Here is an 18,196-nt window from a genome sequence, read left to right as displayed (position 1 = left end):
AAGGGAGATGATGATCCATTCTGTATATGCTATGTGGCTAGCTCGTAATGAGACAAGAGATGGAAGGAGGATTGAAGCCCCACATGAAATCATAGAGAGAGTTTGCTCTCACGTGAAGGAATGGAGAGAGGTTCATGCAAAGTCTCCCAGAATCACCAAACCAGCGGCCGTTCAACGGTGGTCTGCGCCAGATGAGGGGTGGATCAAAGCGAATTCCGATGGAGCGATCTCAAGACACGGTGGAAGAGCGGGAGGAGGAGTAGTGCTGCGAGATGCGAATGGTGGCTTCCTGGCGTGTGCGTGTCACCTGTTCCCGCAGGTGGTCGATCCTGAAGTGGCCGAGATCATGGCATGCAAACGGGCCCTTCGGGTAGCAGCGGATATCAATGTGCAAAAAGTACATCTTGAACTGGACTGCCAGTCGCTTGTACATGTGCTCAAACAACCAGAGAAGAACTTGTCAGTAATGGGACCGTGGCTTGAGGAGATCAAGACGATGCTCCTTTCGTTTGAAGATTTCAGAGTTTCTTGGATTAGGCGTTCAGCAAATGTTGCCGCGCATAAATTAGCAAAAGTAGGTGTAGGTGAAGAACTTTGTAGGATTTGGGTTGGTGCACCTTCAGATTGTATTCTGGATGTAATTGCGGACGAGATCCCAAACTTCGTTTTAAGGTAATAAAGCGGCGACATTTACCTAAAAAAAAAGTCGTGGTGCATGTCACGAACCAACGAAATCGAACATGCCCCCAACAGGAAAACGGTCCCACTAGTGGCCAGTTGCGAAAGGGCCTTGCCAGGATATACAACATGCATATACGCCGAGGGATAATGACTTTTATTAGGAAATACTACGTGTAATAAATGCAGTTTGTGGATCCAGAGGGAGGATAACGGTGGGGATATAGAGACGTGAGGGTGTCGTCCACCAAAACGACTATTTGCTCCATTGTCCAATGTGCGTCTATTTATACGAGGCGTTAGTTTCGTCGAGAAACCTACTTGTTCTTTTTTGGAGGAAGAGAATCGATCTGTGTTTTGTGTGGAGGTTGCGATGACGGGAGGACTCGAAGCCCGGCCAAGCAAGAAGCGGCGGCAGTCCGGCTCCGGCCTGGCGGAATTTGTCACGCGAATCACCAAGCACCTCGCCGACGCGAGCCCTCGCGGCAACATGGTCTTCTCGCGGCTGTCCGTCTACGCCGCGGTCGCGCTGCTGGCGCCCGGCGCCCGAGGGGAGACCTTGGACGAGATCCTCCGCCTCCTTGGCGTCCATTCCCGCGACGAGCTCGAGGATCTCATCTCGCGCGTGGCGGCGGACGCGCTCAAGGACCAGTCGCAGTCTGGCGGGCCGAGCGTGGCGTTTGCGTGCGGCGTGTGGAACGACAAGGCGCGGCCGCTCAAGACGGCGTACCGCGAAACCATCGTCGGCACGTACAAGGCGAAGTCACGCGCCGTCGACTTCCGGGGAAACGCGGGGAAAGCGGCTCGGCGGATCAACGCCTGGGTCGCGCGGGTCACCGGAAACCTTATCACCGCCATCGTTTCACCGAAATCCTTTGGCCCGGCGATAGACGTCGTGCTCGGCAACGCCATATACTTCAAAGGAAAATGGGACCTGCCGTTCTACCAGAGGATGACCAAGGACAGGCCGTTCCACAGGCTCGACGGCACCACCGTCGACGCCCCCTTCATGCGCAACTCCGGCCGTCACTTCATCGCCGTGTACGACGGGTTCAAGGTCCTCAAGCTGCGGTACGAGATGCCACGAGCCAAGCCATTGAGATGGACGGTTAACTTCAAAAAAACCACCCCGCGGTACTCGATGTGCATCTTCCTCCCTGATGCGTACGACGGCCTCCAGGGCCTTGTCGAGGAGATAACCTCCCGTCCGACCTTCCTGCACGAGCACCTGCCGACGAGCCAGGTCAGGGTCGGCGAGTTCGGGGTTCCCAAGTTCAAGCTTTCTTTCCAGAGCAGTGTCATCCAAACTCTCAAACACCTAGGGCTACTGTTGCCGTTCGGCATGGGTGCTGACTTGTCGGACATGGTGGAGGACGACGGCTCCGGCTTACCTCTGGTTGTGAATGACGTTTTTCATAAGGCTGTCATTGAGGTAAACGAGCAAGGGACTGAAGCTGCAGCTGACACCACGACGAAAATATATGGATTAGCGATGCCGCGGCCGACGCCAACAACGGATTTCGTCGCCGATCATCCCTTCGCGTATTTCATATTCGAAGAGGCGTCAGGTGCAATCATCTTCGCAGGGCATGTCGTCGACCCTAGCAGTGGCGGAGACAGCCAGGTGCGGATTGGACGACCGAGAAAGGGGTGAAAACTAATGAGCGGGGGCAGCCTCCTGCTGATGGCACCAGCGTCGACGAGAGTAACAATAAGATGGTTGTTCTTACGAAAAGTTTATCTTCTACCCGCTTTATTAGCAGTTGCATATTCTGAAGACATGCATTCTAGCTCATTTTGAGAGCTTTCTTATATAATGAATAATTTTTAATATCTTCTACGCTTTGTTAATTGTGGATCTACTATCATTATTGTGAACAAGTATATAGTTTCTTGGGACCTCACTGAAATTTTGGTATTTACCATGGTCCGCAAAATTTGGTTCCCCGCAACTGAGGCACACACGGACATCGCTCCCGTGCGGCTCCTGCGGCCGCACCGGGGCGCCCAGATCCAATCGCCGGAGACCTTCCCTACCTTCCCACCTCCCCTCGCCGCCGCCGGAGGGCGTCCCCGGGCAAAGCCCGGGCGGCGCGGCGGCGGCGGGGCTGTTTCAGCGGCGTGGTCGCGTCGGATTCCGTGAGCTCGGCTGTGAGCTTCAGCGGCTGGGCTTTTCTTCCCCGAAGCGGATGTGGATTGGCGTCGGCGGCTGCTGCCGGCGGTGGGTATGGGCAAGGCATGGGCGTGCGGTGTGAAGCCTCTGGGCGGCGTGCGGCGTGGAGGCCCAGGGGTGGTGCGCCGCGGGCGAGGTGCGAGGCGGCCCGGGGCGGCTCGGATCTGGCCGTTGGGCGACGCGATGAGGCTTTCGCCATGTGGAGCTGCACGGCAGCAGAGGGGTGGCTGGGCGTGGACGCGAGGGCCGCGTTTTCACGTCTGGCGCTTGGAGGTGCATCGGTGGGCGCGCGTTGGCGCAGTTGCGGGCTGCGGCGCGGCTGGATCTTCGGGCGGCGCTCCACTATAGCCTACATCCGCATGGTGCTGGCAGGCCGCGGTGGCTCAGTCTGCGATGGGAGGCCTTGGATCCGGCCAGGATCCGGCCAGCTGTGGTCAGATCTGGCTTGGCGGCTGGATTTGATGGCTGGACGCTTGCTGCGGCGGCTCCTAGCTGTTCTTCATCGGCAAGCTGATCTGTGGGTGGTGATGCATTGCTGGAGGTTTAGCTGGTTTGGTCAGGGCATTGTGCTACTACACCGAGCGAAAGCTTTGACTCTGGTTTTGGCCGGAGCCGGCAGACGGCGGCGCTCGTGGGCGTCGTGACCTTCTTGAAGGCGTTGCCGTGGTGAAGTGCTCATCTCCCTACCGACCCTTTCTCCGAGGGAAACCTCAGATCCGTGCATTCATGGATCAGACGATGGCGGCGTCATGCGTCGTGCCCCTCTTGAGGTCTTTGTCTTTGGAGGTGGGGATCAGTTGGAGGGACTAGTGGCGGGTGTGCCAGAGTGGTGAGTTTGTGGCGAGGCTTCTGTGTAACGATGGCGGTGGTGAGCGAGGTCGGAGGTACGACAATGGTTGTGTTAGTCGGCTCTTCTTCGGCGTGTTCGTGGGATTGCCTTAGCCCATTTGTTGCTGTGAAGTCGGAGCTGAGGAGGCGGGGCCCTTGTGGCAACGATGACGAGTAGCAGGTGGTCTGTTCAGCGGTCTTTCATGGCGCCAACCTTGCATATTTCTTCTTCGTAGCTCTCTGTCAGAGTCGGAGCTGCGCTGTCCTCGACGCGGGTGGTTGAGTTTTGGTGTGGAGCTTCATTTGTCTCCACATGACCTCTATGGTGTGTGTTGTGTTGATGCTCGTCTACGGTAAAGTCGGAGTCGTTTGCTCGGGAATTAGGGATGGCGATGACGCCGCTGGAGGAGAAGTGATGACGATGACACGTGTGTGCTAGCTCGACGAGGCCCACTTCAGACAGGGGTGTATGGGGGTATTCTATGTGTGCCGCTTAGCGGATTGTGACGGTTTTCGCCCGGTTTTCCGTTAATTAACTGGGCAATTCTCTTCTACTTAATTAATGGATGAGGCAAATCTTTTGCCTCCGTTTTAAAAAAAAAAATTGGTTCCCCACCCCCTCCTTCGTTTGGAATAATCCAAACCAAATTGGTACTTTGCTTGGAAACCATGTTCTGCAAATCATGTCTTGCATTAATCCAATGAAATGAAATAAAACCTTACTAAAATATCAACTAAATTAAAACTTTCCTTGTCTTCCCATACCCAAATCAAATCTTCTCAAATCTCAACTAATCAAAATATTCCTTGCCTTTTCTACTCATACTCAAATCAAATTAAATCTTACCAAAATCTAGAATATGGTAGGTGCAATGTATATGTGGGAAACCATTTTTGTACCAGAATATGTATGTCCCGTTGCAACATACGAACAATCGACTAGTGCTGCTAACATAGTGGATGTTATTATTCGCCATCCCATCCGTTTTGCTTGACCTGACCAGGGTAGTGACTAGGCTTAGATCTGCTGGTGATAAATTTATATGACTTCAAATACATAGTTTGGTAATCTAAAATGTTTAATAGCCTAAGCCGTAATCTAAAATGTTTGCTAATGTATTTGGCAACTGGTTACATGGGATAGATTACAGGTTCAGAACTATTCTTAGGGTGGGAACGCTTGCCGTTATTTGGTCGCTTTGGCTATGTAGAAATGATAAGGTGTTTAACGATAAAAGTACTTCTCTGATGCAGGTTATCTACAGGTGTACTGGGACTCTTCGTTTATGGTCCTCTCTACAACGTGTGGAGAATCGAGGCCTGTTTGCGGAGATGTGTACACGATTGAAGGATACGGCGAGGGATACTTTTACCCAACATGGGTGGCAGCATGATCTTAGGATTGGCCCACCTCCGCTTTAGGCGTTATACATACTCTGTTTCTTTGTATTTCGCCTTCTTAATTTTCGTTTGTGTGAGAGAACTTGTTTGACTGTGTGCATCATAGTTATGCAGAGCCCGGGTGTAATGCTTAAACCTTTTAAGTAATAAAGCGCCCATTTTCGAAAAATATATGAAACATCGGCGCTGCACATGCCTCGACCCTTGGTTTGTCCTGGATATCATGTGTGGCATTTTGTAACATAAAGCATGTAGGAATATTTATTTTGTACTACGATTTCTGCGAAAAAGAAAAGATAGAAGATAAAAGAGTACACAGGCAAAAATTTAAAAAATTGAGGAGAAAGGAAGAAAACTAAATGGAGATCTCGTGGCCCCAAATCGGCGTACTGAAACCGTCCATGCAATCCAAAGCCATTCCACGGAATGGACATACTCGTATATACGCCAATCAAGTATATAAGGCTTTATCAGTTCAAACAAAAAAGGGCTTAGCTTGCGTCGAGAAACCTTCTAGTTTTCCAGGGGAAAGAGGATCGGTCTGTTTCTGCGGGGGGGTTGCGATGACGGGGGGATTCCAAGCCGGGTCGTCAAGCAAGAAGCCGCGGCAGCCCGGCTCCGGCCTGGCGGAACTTGCCGCGCGACTCACCAAGCGCCTCGCCGGCGCGAGCCCGCGCAGCAACCTGGTCTTCTCGCCCCTTTCCATCTATGCCGCGGTCGCGCTGCTGGCGCCGGGCGCCCGAGGGGAAACCCTAGATGAGATCCTCCGCCTCGTTGGCGCCCGTTCCCGCGACGAGCTCGAGGATCACATCTCACACGTGGCGGAGGATGCGCTAGAGGACCTGTCGGACTATGGCGGGCCGAGAGTGGCCTTCGCGTGCGGCGTGTGGAACGACATGGCGCGGCCGCTCAAGACGGCGTACCGTGAGACCGTCGTCAGCAAGTACAAGGCGGAGTCAGACGCCGTCGACTTCCGGGGAAACGCGGGGAAAGCGGCTAAGGAGATCAACGCCTGGGTCGCGCGGGTCACTAAAAACCGTATCAGGGACTTCGTTACGCCGGGATCCTTTGGCCCGGAGACGAAGGTCGTGCTCGGCAACGCCATATACTTCAAAGGCAAATGGGTTCACCCGTTCAACAAGAGGAAGACCATGAAAAGGCCGTTCCATAGGCTCGATGGCACCACCGTCGACGTGCCCTTCATGTGCAACTCCACCCGTCACTTCATCGGTGTGTACGCCGGGTTCAAGGTCCTCAGGATGCCGTACAAGATGCCAGGATACCATGTGCCTGCCAACGTAGAAACACCCACGCCTCAGTACTCGATGTGCATCTTCCTCCCTGATGCGTATGATGGCCTCCAAGGCCTCGTTGAGGAGATAACCTCCTGCCCGACCTTCCTGCACGAGCACCTGCCGACGAGACAGGTCAGGGTCGGCGAATTCGGGGTTCCCAAGTTCAAGCTTTCTTCCCAGATCGATGTCACCCAAACTCTCAAACACCTGGGGCTCCTGTTGCCATTCGACATGGGTGCCGACCTGTTGGACATGGTGGAAGACGACGGCTCCGGCTTGCCTCTGCTCGTGAATGACATTTTCCATAAGGCTATCATTGAGGTAAACGAGCAAGGGACCGAAGCTGCTGCTGCCACCAGGAAGCGCGGGCTTCTTGGATGTCCGATGTTGCCGCCGAAGGTCGACTTCCTCGCCGACCATCCTTTCGCGTATTTCATAGTCGAAGAGGCTTCAGGTGCAACCATCTTCGCAGGGCATGTCGTGGACCCTAGCAGTGGCGGAGACAGCCAGGTGCCAGGTGCGGATTGGACAACCCTAAAATAGGATGGAAATTAGTGAGCCGCGATAGCCTCATGTTGATGATTTTTTGTCCAAAAAGACCCCCTGCCGAACGCTATTGTCAAAAAGGACTATCTGCAGATAAAAACGTCAAAAAGGACCCCCTGACTAGTGGCGGCAGGTGCGGCAGGCGACACGTGGCACCTGCCGCCACTAGGTGAGGCGGCGGGCCCCGCCGCCACCGCAGGAGGCGGCCGCGCGGTGCACAACGGAATCTCCACTCTGCGTCGCGCCGCGACGGAACGGGGCGGGCCAGGTGGGCCCGGCCGCCACCGGGCGAGGTGGCCAGCCCTGGCGCGGTCGCTGCCTGGGCGACAGGCCCTGATGCGAGCGGGCCCCGCCGGTGGGCCTCGCCGCCACTGGCTGAGGCGGCCACCCCTGTCGACAGCAGCTGGTGCGCTCTGACTGTGCACGGAAGGCGAGGTCCTGGCACTGATTCCCACGCGCGAAAACTGGCGGGGCGGGAATCACTCTGGCACTGATTGTTGTTGCTTTTGCTGATTCCCACGCGCGGCAAACGACGACTTTCACGAGTGGCTTGTTGCTTTGCTTTTGCTCCTTGCATGCTGTTGCTGATGATGTTGATTTTCACGCGCGGGAATCCGAGGCTGCCGACACTACAGGGATCCTCTCCCTTTTATATGCCATGCTTCAGCTCCGTGCGCAAGCACTCTGTAACCTCGTTCCTCTCCTTTGCTCTCTAAGTCTCTAAGTACAGAGAGAAAAGAAAGCTCAGTAAGCACTTTCACTCGTGATTTAGGGCGATTTAGAGTTGGATTTTGAGGATGATGAAGTTGAAGAAAAGATAGATTAAGATAAGATCTATCCATTTTTGTTGGTTTCATTCGCATGCACGATGTTTTTATTCTATTTGATTAGTTCCTAAGTGTGTATTCTATGTTGCTTTAGGCATTATTTCAGCACTTGGAGGAGTCATTTGGAGTTTCTGTAGTAGGAATAGCCGTGCAAAGTGAACTACGAAGTTGAAGATCAAGGTATGAGCTTTGCAATACATTTATTTATTTATGCATGCAGGGTGGTAATTAGTTCATCCTTTAGCTCGTTATTAGCTATGTGATGGTAGTGCTTAGAGGTTAGAAATAATTTCAGACGAGAGATGTAGCATTTAAACTATTTTTTTGAAATAGTAGGTTGAAGATGTTGCATCAATGTTAGGTGCGTCCATTAGTATTGACATGCGGGAAATCTTAATACGGTAATTAAGAAAAAATTGTACTGTAATTGTTTATTGCATGCGGTATGTTATTTCATGTGGTATGTTATTTTATGTGGTATGTTTATTAATAAGTCGCAATAATCAAAATTTTATATGTTAAGATTAGGTGCTAATGTATGATGTATGTAATTAGGTAAAATAATTCATCTTAGTATCAAACAAGGAGGAGAAGACGTGATTGAAGAAATTGTGTTTCCATTTTCGCTGTCCCATTTTGAGGTGATGAACACATACATGAAAGTGCTATTTTCATACTTTTGTTAGCAGGAAGAAAAATCCGTGTGTAATATTGTTGTTAATGTGATAATAGGTTGACGATGTTCATATAGTACCGGCGACGGATATTTATTGGAACTATTTTGACGCTTAATTGCATTCGCAAGCACATCCATATTGCAGCTAAGGTGAAAAATGACACTGTAATTTTGTTAATATTTTTTGTATTGATGTAATATTGTGAATAATGTGCATGCTGCTGCAAATATTATTATTTGTAGATAAATGATTGTTATCGTATGATGTGAAAAAAATTATATAAAGCCGAAAGAAATTAAATGTTTTACTCATATGATATTAAAATGTTATTATCGTATTATTATGTTTACTGGTTGTTTGGATAGCGAGTAATTACCACGAGTTTTGTCATAACATGGGTATAAAATGACGCCGTAATTTTGTTAATATTTTTTATATTGATGTACTGTCATGCCGCTGCAAATATTATTATTTGTAAATAAATGAATTTTATCGTATGATATGAAAAACATTATATCATGCCGGAAGAAATTAGATATTTTACTCATATGATATTTAAATGTTATTATCGTAATATTATGTTTAGTGGTTGTTTGGCTAGCGAGTACTTACCCTCAGTTTTGTCATAACCTGTTGTAAGGAAATTATGTAGAAAACCACATTTTACTAATAGTCGTTTTTCCAGAAGCTAAGTTTTTGCATGTTACGAGAACTATTTTAGAATATTTTTGGGGTAGTTAGAGAAAAGCAAACAAAGTTTTAGTTTGTTACGCTCGTAGACAAGTTTGAGAAAAATAGATCTTTAAATACCCGTTAACCAAACAACCCCTTAAAGTCTAAGCAAATGATTCTAAAAACAAACCGAATATTTCTAATGAAAATACAATTATTATTTTAGTCGTAAGATATGTAAATGTTGTCATCGTTACTAAATGTTCAGTTATTAATTATTTGAAATGTAAACATGTATGTTGGTTAGGTACTATGGAAAATTTAGTAGTGTACTATGGGAACGTCTTACGCGACGGTCCATGCGGGGTGGATGTGTCCTTCTGCGAGTCGACTACAGTAGTGGTGAGAGACATGGTCAACGTGGGTTACGCAGCTGTTAGAAGGTGCATCCGAGCGGTGTTTGGCCCAGTGATGCAGGAAAAAAAAATGACAATGGAGGCCTTCGTCATTGACGGAGGAAATGATGGGACAGTTGCCCGTTGGGGTTTGCGGCCTGTCACAGGTGATCGGTCGTGGGGGTCGTACATGAGGTTTGCAAGCAATCCCAATAACTCAATGTATGGTCAGCCGATGGTGTATGTGGAGTTCATTTCAGTCACTGATGTTGCCGGATGCAGTAGCAGGGGTGGTGAGGTCGAGTTGGCCATCACATCAGCCCCTAGCATCGGCCCATCGGAACCGACGGGCGGCCAGCCTGTGTATGACACAGGATATTGGTCGGCGGCCGTTGACATGAGCGAACACGTGGAGGGATTGCCGGAGGCGCTAGATGATGATGATCATTCTTCTGCGTCTTCGGAGTCAAGCGGAGAAGAAGATGTTCCTCCTCAGAGGGCGGTCGCGGCGGCACTGCAACCTGGGTTTTTACAGGATATGAGCATCACCAACGAATTTCACTCTGCTTCTGGCCTAGGAGCGGGAAGCCTGGAGGTTGGGCAAGTTTTCCCAGATAAGAAGTCTGCTTACCAGGCAATGGGTAGCTATGCAATCGGCATCCACCGCCAGCATAGAGTGAAGCAGTCTGATAAAAAAGAGTTGAAGGTCATATGCATCCACACCGCGAAAGGTTGCCGCGGAAGAGTTCTCGCTAGACTGAAGCCTGGGGTATGTCAGTCATGGCATATCACAAAAATAGTGGAGCATACCTGTGAGCAAACTGGGACTCTTTCAGATCACTGCAATGTGACAGCAAAATTTGTGGCACAGACGATGGAAACAATTGTGCAGGGAAGTCTCAACATTAGTGTTAGGGCTCTGCAAAAAGATGCAGAGGATCTAATTGGATTCCCTGTTAGCTACAGCAAGGCTAGGCATGCGAAGGAAAATATATTTAAGAACTTGTATGGTACCTATGAGGAGGCATATTCTTATGCCCCTAGAATGCTTCATCAAATAGCAAGTGCTAATAGGGGGACTCAAGTTTGGCGGAGAGAACGTCCAAACCCAATGAATCCGGGTGAGCTAATCCTGGACCGCTTATTCTGGGCATTCGCCCAGACTATACAAGCCTTCAGGCACTGTCGCCCGGTATTATCTGTTGATGGTACCTTTCTCACTGGAAAGTACAAGGGCACACTATTGGTGGCGATTGCAGCGGATGCAAATAATCAGCTTCTTCCTATTGCATATGCATTGGTCGAGAGCGAGAACAAAGATAGCTGGTTGTGGTTCCTGAGCTGCGTGAAGATGGGTGTCGGGAAAGAGCGTAAAGGTGTTTGCATCATTTCTGATCGCAACACTGGATTATTAAGCGCTCTTGAAATAATTAAGGCGTCGGAAGAAGAGTGGGGCTGGCCCGATCTAGAGGGAAGGTGGTGCATGAGGCATTTGGCAGCAAACTTTTACTCCAAATTCAAAAACAAGGATTGGTTCAAGTTATTCAAGAGGATGTGCATGCAAAAAACTGTAGCCAAAATGAATGCGATATGGGCAGGTATCAATGGTGAGATCGACCGCGCGGCCTTGCCGCAGAGAGAAGACCGGAGGGGTCGTAGGACGGTCATAAATTTGAGCCAGTGGATCACCGAGAATTGCCCTCATTTGGAGAAGTGGGCACAGGCTCACGACACCGGGGCTCGGTATGGAATAATGACCAGCAACATGTCAGAGGTGTACAATGGTGTTCTTAAAGGGGTGCGAGCACTGCCTATCACAGCCCTAATTGAAGAAATTTGGAACCGGACCCTGTCATACTTTGCAGACAGGGTCACCATCGCCAAAGCACAAGTTGAATTGAACAAGCCATGGTCCGAGAAGATGCAAAGACATCTGGACGAGAAAGCAAAGAAGTCCCAAAGTCATGGCTGCAGGAAAGTGGACGCACTTAGGAATAAGTGGGAGGTCAATGTGCGAGCCAAGTACGTTAAGGGTCACCACAGAGGATCAAAAAAGCAAGCTGTCACCCTTGGCTCAACCTCCTGTGAGTGCACTTGTAACAAGCCCAAGCTTGAGGGCTACCCTTGCAGTCATGTGCTCTGGGCGGCTGCTGTTCAAAAAATCAGCGTCGAGCCATACATATCGCCGTACTTTAACATGTACAATCTGTACAACACTTGGAACGGTGAGTTCTGGGCTTGGGGCATTGATATGAACTACAAAATGTTGTGGCCAGATGGGCCGAAATGGGTTCCGAACACCGACTTGATGAGAACCGCAAAGGGACGACGTCAGTCTAGGCGTCATCGCAATGACATGGACCATAGCCAGATGGGAGAACCAAGGCGATGTCGCGTTTGCAGGTGTCCTGGACATTCACGCAAAGACTGCCCGTATCGAGCCAACAACAACGCATGATGTTGATATATATGTACTCGCCATGTCTATTTATATTTCTACTCGTTATGTGTACTTATATTGAATTTAAATTCATTCTCTTTGTATTATTGTACTCCTGATGTTAACTTCAGATAATTAATGTAAATCGTATCTCTTTGTATTTTTTAAGTTAATTTAGATTTGCATTTGTATTTCTGTCTTCCTCGTAATTTATATTTGTATGTTTGTGTGCAGGTTATGGGTGAAGTGCCAGTGCTTTTGCAGGGGCCCCATGACGCCGGGCACCGTTGCCACCTATTTTTGAAACCAAATACTAAGCATGATTATCGGCCTTTCAGACTTCGAACCATAAAGAAAACATGGCCAATACACAATCATTTCCTTGCTCACCTTGACGCTTATGGACTACAAGGTTTTGCTAGGCTCACATCATGCGACGACCAAGTACGTTCGGACCCATCCCTTTTGACATCCCTCGTTGACCGGTGGAGACCTGAAACCCACACCTTTCACTTTCGTTTTGGGGAGCTTGCACCTACACTGAAAGATGTTTCTATGATCACTGCTCTACCAATTAGAGGTGAGCCGGTAGTCTCTCCACGAGTGTCTCCATCTTGGGCATTAGATATAGCAACCCGTCTTGGGATGGAAATGCCAGAATCACAACGTTCTGGTAACCCTCGGGGCATCCCACTCGTCTGGCTTCGTGATAACTTTCTTAATTTATCTAGCTTCGCCAATGAGGAGACGAGAAAAAGACATCTGTTTGCATATTTGTTGTGGCTCCTCGGGAATCTATTTCCAAATTCACATGGGGACGTTGTTGTCCCTGGTCTCATCTACATTGCAGAGAATATGGTAGATGAACCTTTACCCGAGCAGCCAAAATACAGCTTCGGTTCTACCATGCTATCTCATACATACAGAGGCTTGTGTGATGCCACGCAAAAAACCTCTTTCGCACAAAAAGCTCCATTACTTTGTGTCGCCTATGAGTTTCTACAGTTGTGGTCCTGGGAATACCTCCCTGTAGGACGACCTCGTATAGTACAACCCATATACCCATATGACTTTGGCGAGGGTGCTAGCGCAACTATGGCCACCAGGTGGACAAAGGCACGGAAACGTTGGTCTCCAGATATTGCGAAAAATTGTTACCCTATGTACCACCAGCAGTTTGAGATACTTGATGAGGCAGAAGTCACATGGAACCCGTGGACTCAGGACCAGCTAAAATTGGTCTTTGATGCTCGACACTTCACACCAGGCATGTTGACCGATAGTGCATTCTGGCTGACTCGCTGCAACTTATTGTTCCTGTGGTGTGTTGTACCTTACAACCCAGAGCGTGTAATGAGACAGTTCGGTCTCTATCAAGAAATTCCACCACCTTTTCCCAGACGTATCGATGAGGAAACACATAAGTAAGATGTGACATCCCTAAATAGTTAGTGTCATTTTTAATTTACTAAACTCACACTTTGTTACATATTTGCAGGCTAACCAATATGGGCAGGGGTTGGAGCTTATACGATTTGAGGGAAGAGAACAGTGAATGGGTACACAAGTGGACAAATGAAGCGCTAGCAGATATAGTGCGTGAACTTAGGTATATTTTATGTACATTATTTTTTTACGATGATCATACGATGCGTGAAGATGCTTTGCTTTCATCACAAAGGTTTATGTAATTATTTAATTTTGCAGGCCGTACGATGGAAGTACAGATCAAGCGTACAAGCAGTGGTACTGCATGAACACACATGCTAGCCTGGCCAGTCAGCCAGCTACTATACCAACACATCTCACACAAGAGGAGCAGGCGCGGAGACATGTTGAGCTGCATGCAGCTTACTATCGTGACCACCTGGTAATCACTTGTAACTTTTTTAGGTCCATCATTTCATAATCATTGGAACTAAATAACATCCAAATATTGTTCAGCTTGAAAATGTCAACGAAGTAGGGCAGATGGCTACGGATAGCATGCCGGCCCAGGGCCCATATCGCAAGACATTCCAGAAACTTTTGCAACAATTCGTGGCAAAGAAGTTCAGATGCGGTAGAGGCGACGACGTTGCCACTGGAGCATACATGCCGGTAGCGAGGTCAGCCAGACCGAGTGCGGCACCGTCGTCCAGACCGAGCGAGGCGCGTATGAGCCATGAGCAATGGGGGGAGGGTCCGAGTACTAGAACGACATTGCCACGACATGACTCATCTCTGCCACTGCATCGCTCTTCTTCGATGCAGCTTCGTCAGGGGCAAACATCTCAGGACCATGGCACGGGCTTGGATTCGATGCCCGAGCAGTTTGTTTCCCCTAACCCATATGCGTACACAGGATATGATGCATACACCCAAGGTGAGGGATCTCAGTCGTTTCTCTCCACGCGAGGGATCCCCATGCCCGAGGAGACTCGTGTACCAGATTTAAACCAGCACCAAGTACAATGGCCAGACAGTATAGGAGAGGGATATGCTCAGGTAGTCATGTTTACATTTCAATGCATTTACAATGATATCATATATTATCCTCTAACAGTTTGTTTAAAATGTTTCTATGTGCAGGACACACCTGATGTTAATTGGGGCGATGAGAACACCCAACGCGGCGTCAACACAGGCCTCCGGGGAGCATCACATGATCATGGCGTCAACACAGGCCTCCGGGGAGCATCACATGATCTTGGCGACACGGTTACATCATTAGTTACAGAGTTCTTCGGAGGGGATGTTATTGGCCCATCTTTTATCCCCCCGGAGTCACAACCATACGCCTACAATTACGCTTCAGGTTCGCAACAAGGATTCGCGACTCCACCACCTACGCAGGACTCGCAGACACATGAAGCCGAAGTGGAGTACGGCCGCGGTCTTCGTGTGACCCGGCCACCTAATCGCTTGTCGCCTTCCGGTCGTAAGGAAAGGCCAGGTGGTCGTCGTTAAGTACGGTGATTCATCTATGCACGTGCGCGACCCATTGTATCTATATATGTGTGTATCAGACTTTTCGATTTGAACATCTATGTTTGCTGAAATAAAAATGCACCAGTCAACGCTTTCCCCTCAATATTTTCAGGCAACGCTTTCCCCTCAATATTTTCCCGCCAACGCTTTCCCTCCATATGTTCCGCCACCCGTTTCCCGCCAACCCCTTCCCGCCATATCTTCCCGCCACTCGTTTCCCGCCATATGTTCCCGCCAACCCTTTCCCGCCATACTGCACTCGTTCTTTCCCGCCATTTTCTCCTCTCTACCTATAAAACCCCCTTCAGACGGAGGTGGATAAGCATTCGAGTGTAGTGTAGTCGAGATGTCCCATTATCCTTTCGATCGTAGTTTTCACCCTGGGATGAGCAGGACTCTTTTGAGGCTAGCTACCGATTTCAGGATGGACAATAGGATAGTTCCATGGGACGAACTCACCGGTAGTGACACCATAATGAATGAGTTGGCTCACCAATTACGTAGGTCTGGGTGGCCTGAAAGGACCTATGAGGAGGTACGTAAAGAACTTCTTAGGTTGCATGCAAGGTGGAAGAATGTAGTGGAGCCGAAGAGTGAAACTTTCAGAAGGACTGCAGAAATGCATCCATTTTTATGGACTGAGGAGAGCGAGGATGAAGATGATATCTTCATGCCGCCGCTTTCGGGTGCTGCATCATCACAGGGCAAGAGTTCTGCATCGTCAAAGGGCAAGAGTACTGCATCCTCGAAGAGCAAGAGTTCTGCATCGTCCAAGGGTAAGAGTTCTACATCCTCGAAGGGCAAGAGTTCTGCATCGATGGAGGATGACGATGATGTCTTCATGTAGTTTTATTCCAGTTCTACCGTTTAATTCGGATGTACTTGCATTATTAGTTTGTACTCTGTTATTGTAGGGCATTATGTTCTATCTTAAATTTATTTTGTAGTTGTTGCACGATGTTCGATATTAGTGGAGGGAAAGAAAATGTCACTACTTTATTCTTAAACTTCATGCCCAACCAATCTGAAAAATCCGTCACCTCCTTCACCTTGCAAAGATCGCCACACCAACATCGCAGGACTGCCACCCCAGGAGGCAAACTTGCGTTCTTCATTTTCCTCCGCCTAATGCTTTGATCCGAGCAAGGCAAACTCATACCGACTGAAAAAAAATGTGTTATACACTTTGCGCAGTGGAGATTTCAAGGATGGCTGGACGAGAGCCTCGGTGTCTCCTTTTATAAGCCCAGACGATAAATAATGGCGAGAAAATTAAGCAGTAAATTTTAGGATCCCTGTAGTGTCGGCACAATAGCTTCCCGCAGTATTGGATTCCCGCAGCGAGTGACTGATGCCGTCGCATCCTCTCAAGCAATAGCCAGACTGATTCTTGGGCGAAAGAAGCATCAGCGTGCATTTTCCCGCTCGTGGGAATCACCGCCGTCAGGTCGCTGTTGCACACGGGAATCAGCGCCATCTGCAATAGGAAAATGCGTCGGGCGTGAAGAAAGATGCCGCCTCCTCCGGTGGCGGCCTGGCCCACGCCTCGGCCCGCGCGCAGCTGAGGCTGTCGGACGGGGAGCGACAGCGGCAGAGCTCGCCGCCTCACCTAGTGGCGGCCGGGCCCGCCTCTCCTGGCCCGTTCCGTCACAGCTACTGCACGGTGGGAGAACCCGTTGTGCACCGCGCGGCCGCCTCCTGCGGTGGCGGCGGGGCCTGCCGCCTCACCTAGTGGCGGCAGGTGCCACGTGTCGCCTGCCGCACCTGCCGCCACTAGTCAGGGGGTCCTTTTTGACGTTTTTATCTGCAGATAGTCCTTTTTGACAATAGCGTTCGGCAGGGGTCCTTTTGGACAAAAAATCCATGTTGATACCATGGCTAGAGGATGCTAGTTGTCGGGACTCGGGAACCACTGTTGAACCACCAGCGACAGCTAACAGCATGATGACTGTTCTCCGATTTTTCTTCCACCCTGTTAATTAGCAGTTCCATGTTTTGAAGGCTTATGCATCTTTTATTTCTATATATAAATAGCTACGACTGATTATCTGGATCTTTGGTCACACCGTCTAGTGGAGGCTTGTGACAAGGAGGACGTCTTTTCATGGCGTTTCTACCTCTGTGCACGTTGCACCACGGTGTCTATGTGATTCCGTACTCGCTGCTTCTGCAACCTTTGCAGTAATATATTCAGGTGGAGGAGCTCCCCCCCCCTTTCAAAAAAAAAAGATCTGTTTTTACTAGACATGCAACCATGGCGTATAAACAAGGCATGCATGCAAGTCATAAATTACACTGTTTTTGCCATACTGTGCATGTAGTGCGCCACATCATCAATTCATGCATGTTAGTCATAAGTTATTCTTTGCATTATATTTTTGTATTATTGATATATGTGGTGGGCGATTGCAACATACATATGTAGTACACCTTTCATATTTCTATTATAAATGACTTTCATTTAAATGTAATCTTTCTCTCTTTTATATCCTTGGCATTTTTTTATTACTTTTTAAGCTTACATTTTCTTCCCTTTAGTTTTAGATGTTTTTGTGGTAACGTTTATTCATATCTTTTAGCAAAGATTCGGCGGCAACTCGCGTGGGGCATTTTCTGGTTTTATCTCATGATGTAAACTTACTGGTATCATGAATAATTCGTAATACTCCCTCCGTCCCAAAAATCTTGTCTTAGATTTGTCTAAATATGGATGTATCAAGTCGTTTTAGTATTAGATACATCTGAATCTAGACAAATCTAAGACAAGAATTTTGAAACGGAGGGAGTATCTTATATACTTTGTTACTTGTGGATCTACTATCATTATGTCGAACAAGTATATAATTTCTCGGAAATTTTACACAATCTTGGTATTTGCCCTGATCTATTTCAAAAGTTTAGGAAATTTTTGCAAAATATGGTTCAAGTTTGCCTATCAAATGTAATCCCCCTCTCACCCCACCACCACACATGCACCACAGAAGACCATTAATCCTCTGTGTTGCCGAGACTTGGACAACAATAATTAATTCAAATATATTAGTTGGTATAAGGTCACAATAACAAGTGCTTCGAATGTGAAGCAAAACGTGAAGTGTCTCCTATGTCGCTCATCGCGGCAGCCCTGGAGCTTAATCTAGCCATTGTCAACCACCTTCTTCAATCCCCTCGCTTCCCTCAGAGAGGATTGTCAGGGATAACCAGTGCATCGTCGGCGATGGCGGGGTCATTCAACTTCCTAATGCTCCTCGTGCATGGACGGCTCGGCTTCGCAAAGGAATGGTGCTCCCGGCA

At 48.8% G+C, this 18,196-nt stretch overlaps 1 protein-coding gene across 1 annotated transcript; it reads left to right on the top strand.

The window, feature by feature from the left end:
* Nucleotides 1-1,051: 1,051 nt before the first annotated feature.
* Nucleotides 1,052-12,177, top strand: LOC119292550. The gene is made up of 7 exons (XM_037571354.1): nt 1,052-2,328; nt 4,934-5,001; nt 5,555-6,892; nt 10,071-10,261; nt 10,364-10,502; nt 11,091-11,717; nt 12,167-12,177. The coding sequence occupies exons 1-7, from the start codon at nt 1,052-1,054 to the stop codon at nt 12,175-12,177; spliced, it is 3,651 nt and encodes a 1,216-aa protein (XP_037427251.1).
* The last annotated feature ends 6,019 nt before the right edge of the window (nt 12,178-18,196 follow it).

This window comes from Triticum dicoccoides, chromosome 4B, assembly GCF_002162155.2.
Source record: "Triticum dicoccoides isolate Atlit2015 ecotype Zavitan chromosome 4B, WEW_v2.0, whole genome shotgun sequence".
Classification (NCBI taxonomy): Eukaryota; Viridiplantae; Streptophyta; class Magnoliopsida; order Poales; family Poaceae; genus Triticum; species Triticum dicoccoides.
This window is presented reverse-complemented; position numbering and strand designations above follow the sequence as displayed.

What these genes read in the sequence shown, in the direction of transcription:
- LOC119292550 (XM_037571354.1), top strand. Translation starts at nt 1,052, where the DNA reads ATGACGGGAGGACTCGAAGCCCGGCCAAGCAAGAAGCGGCGGCAGTCC. An exon ending in CGTGTGGAGAATCGAGGCCT is followed by an intron (nt 5,002 to 5,554) that starts GTTTGCGGAGAT and finishes AGGCTTTATCAG; the next exon opens with TTCAAACAAAAAAGGGCTTA. An exon ending in TATATTTAAGAACTTGTATG is followed by an intron (nt 10,503 to 11,090) that starts GTACCTATGAGG and finishes CGATATGGGCAG; the next exon opens with GTATCAATGGTGAGATCGAC.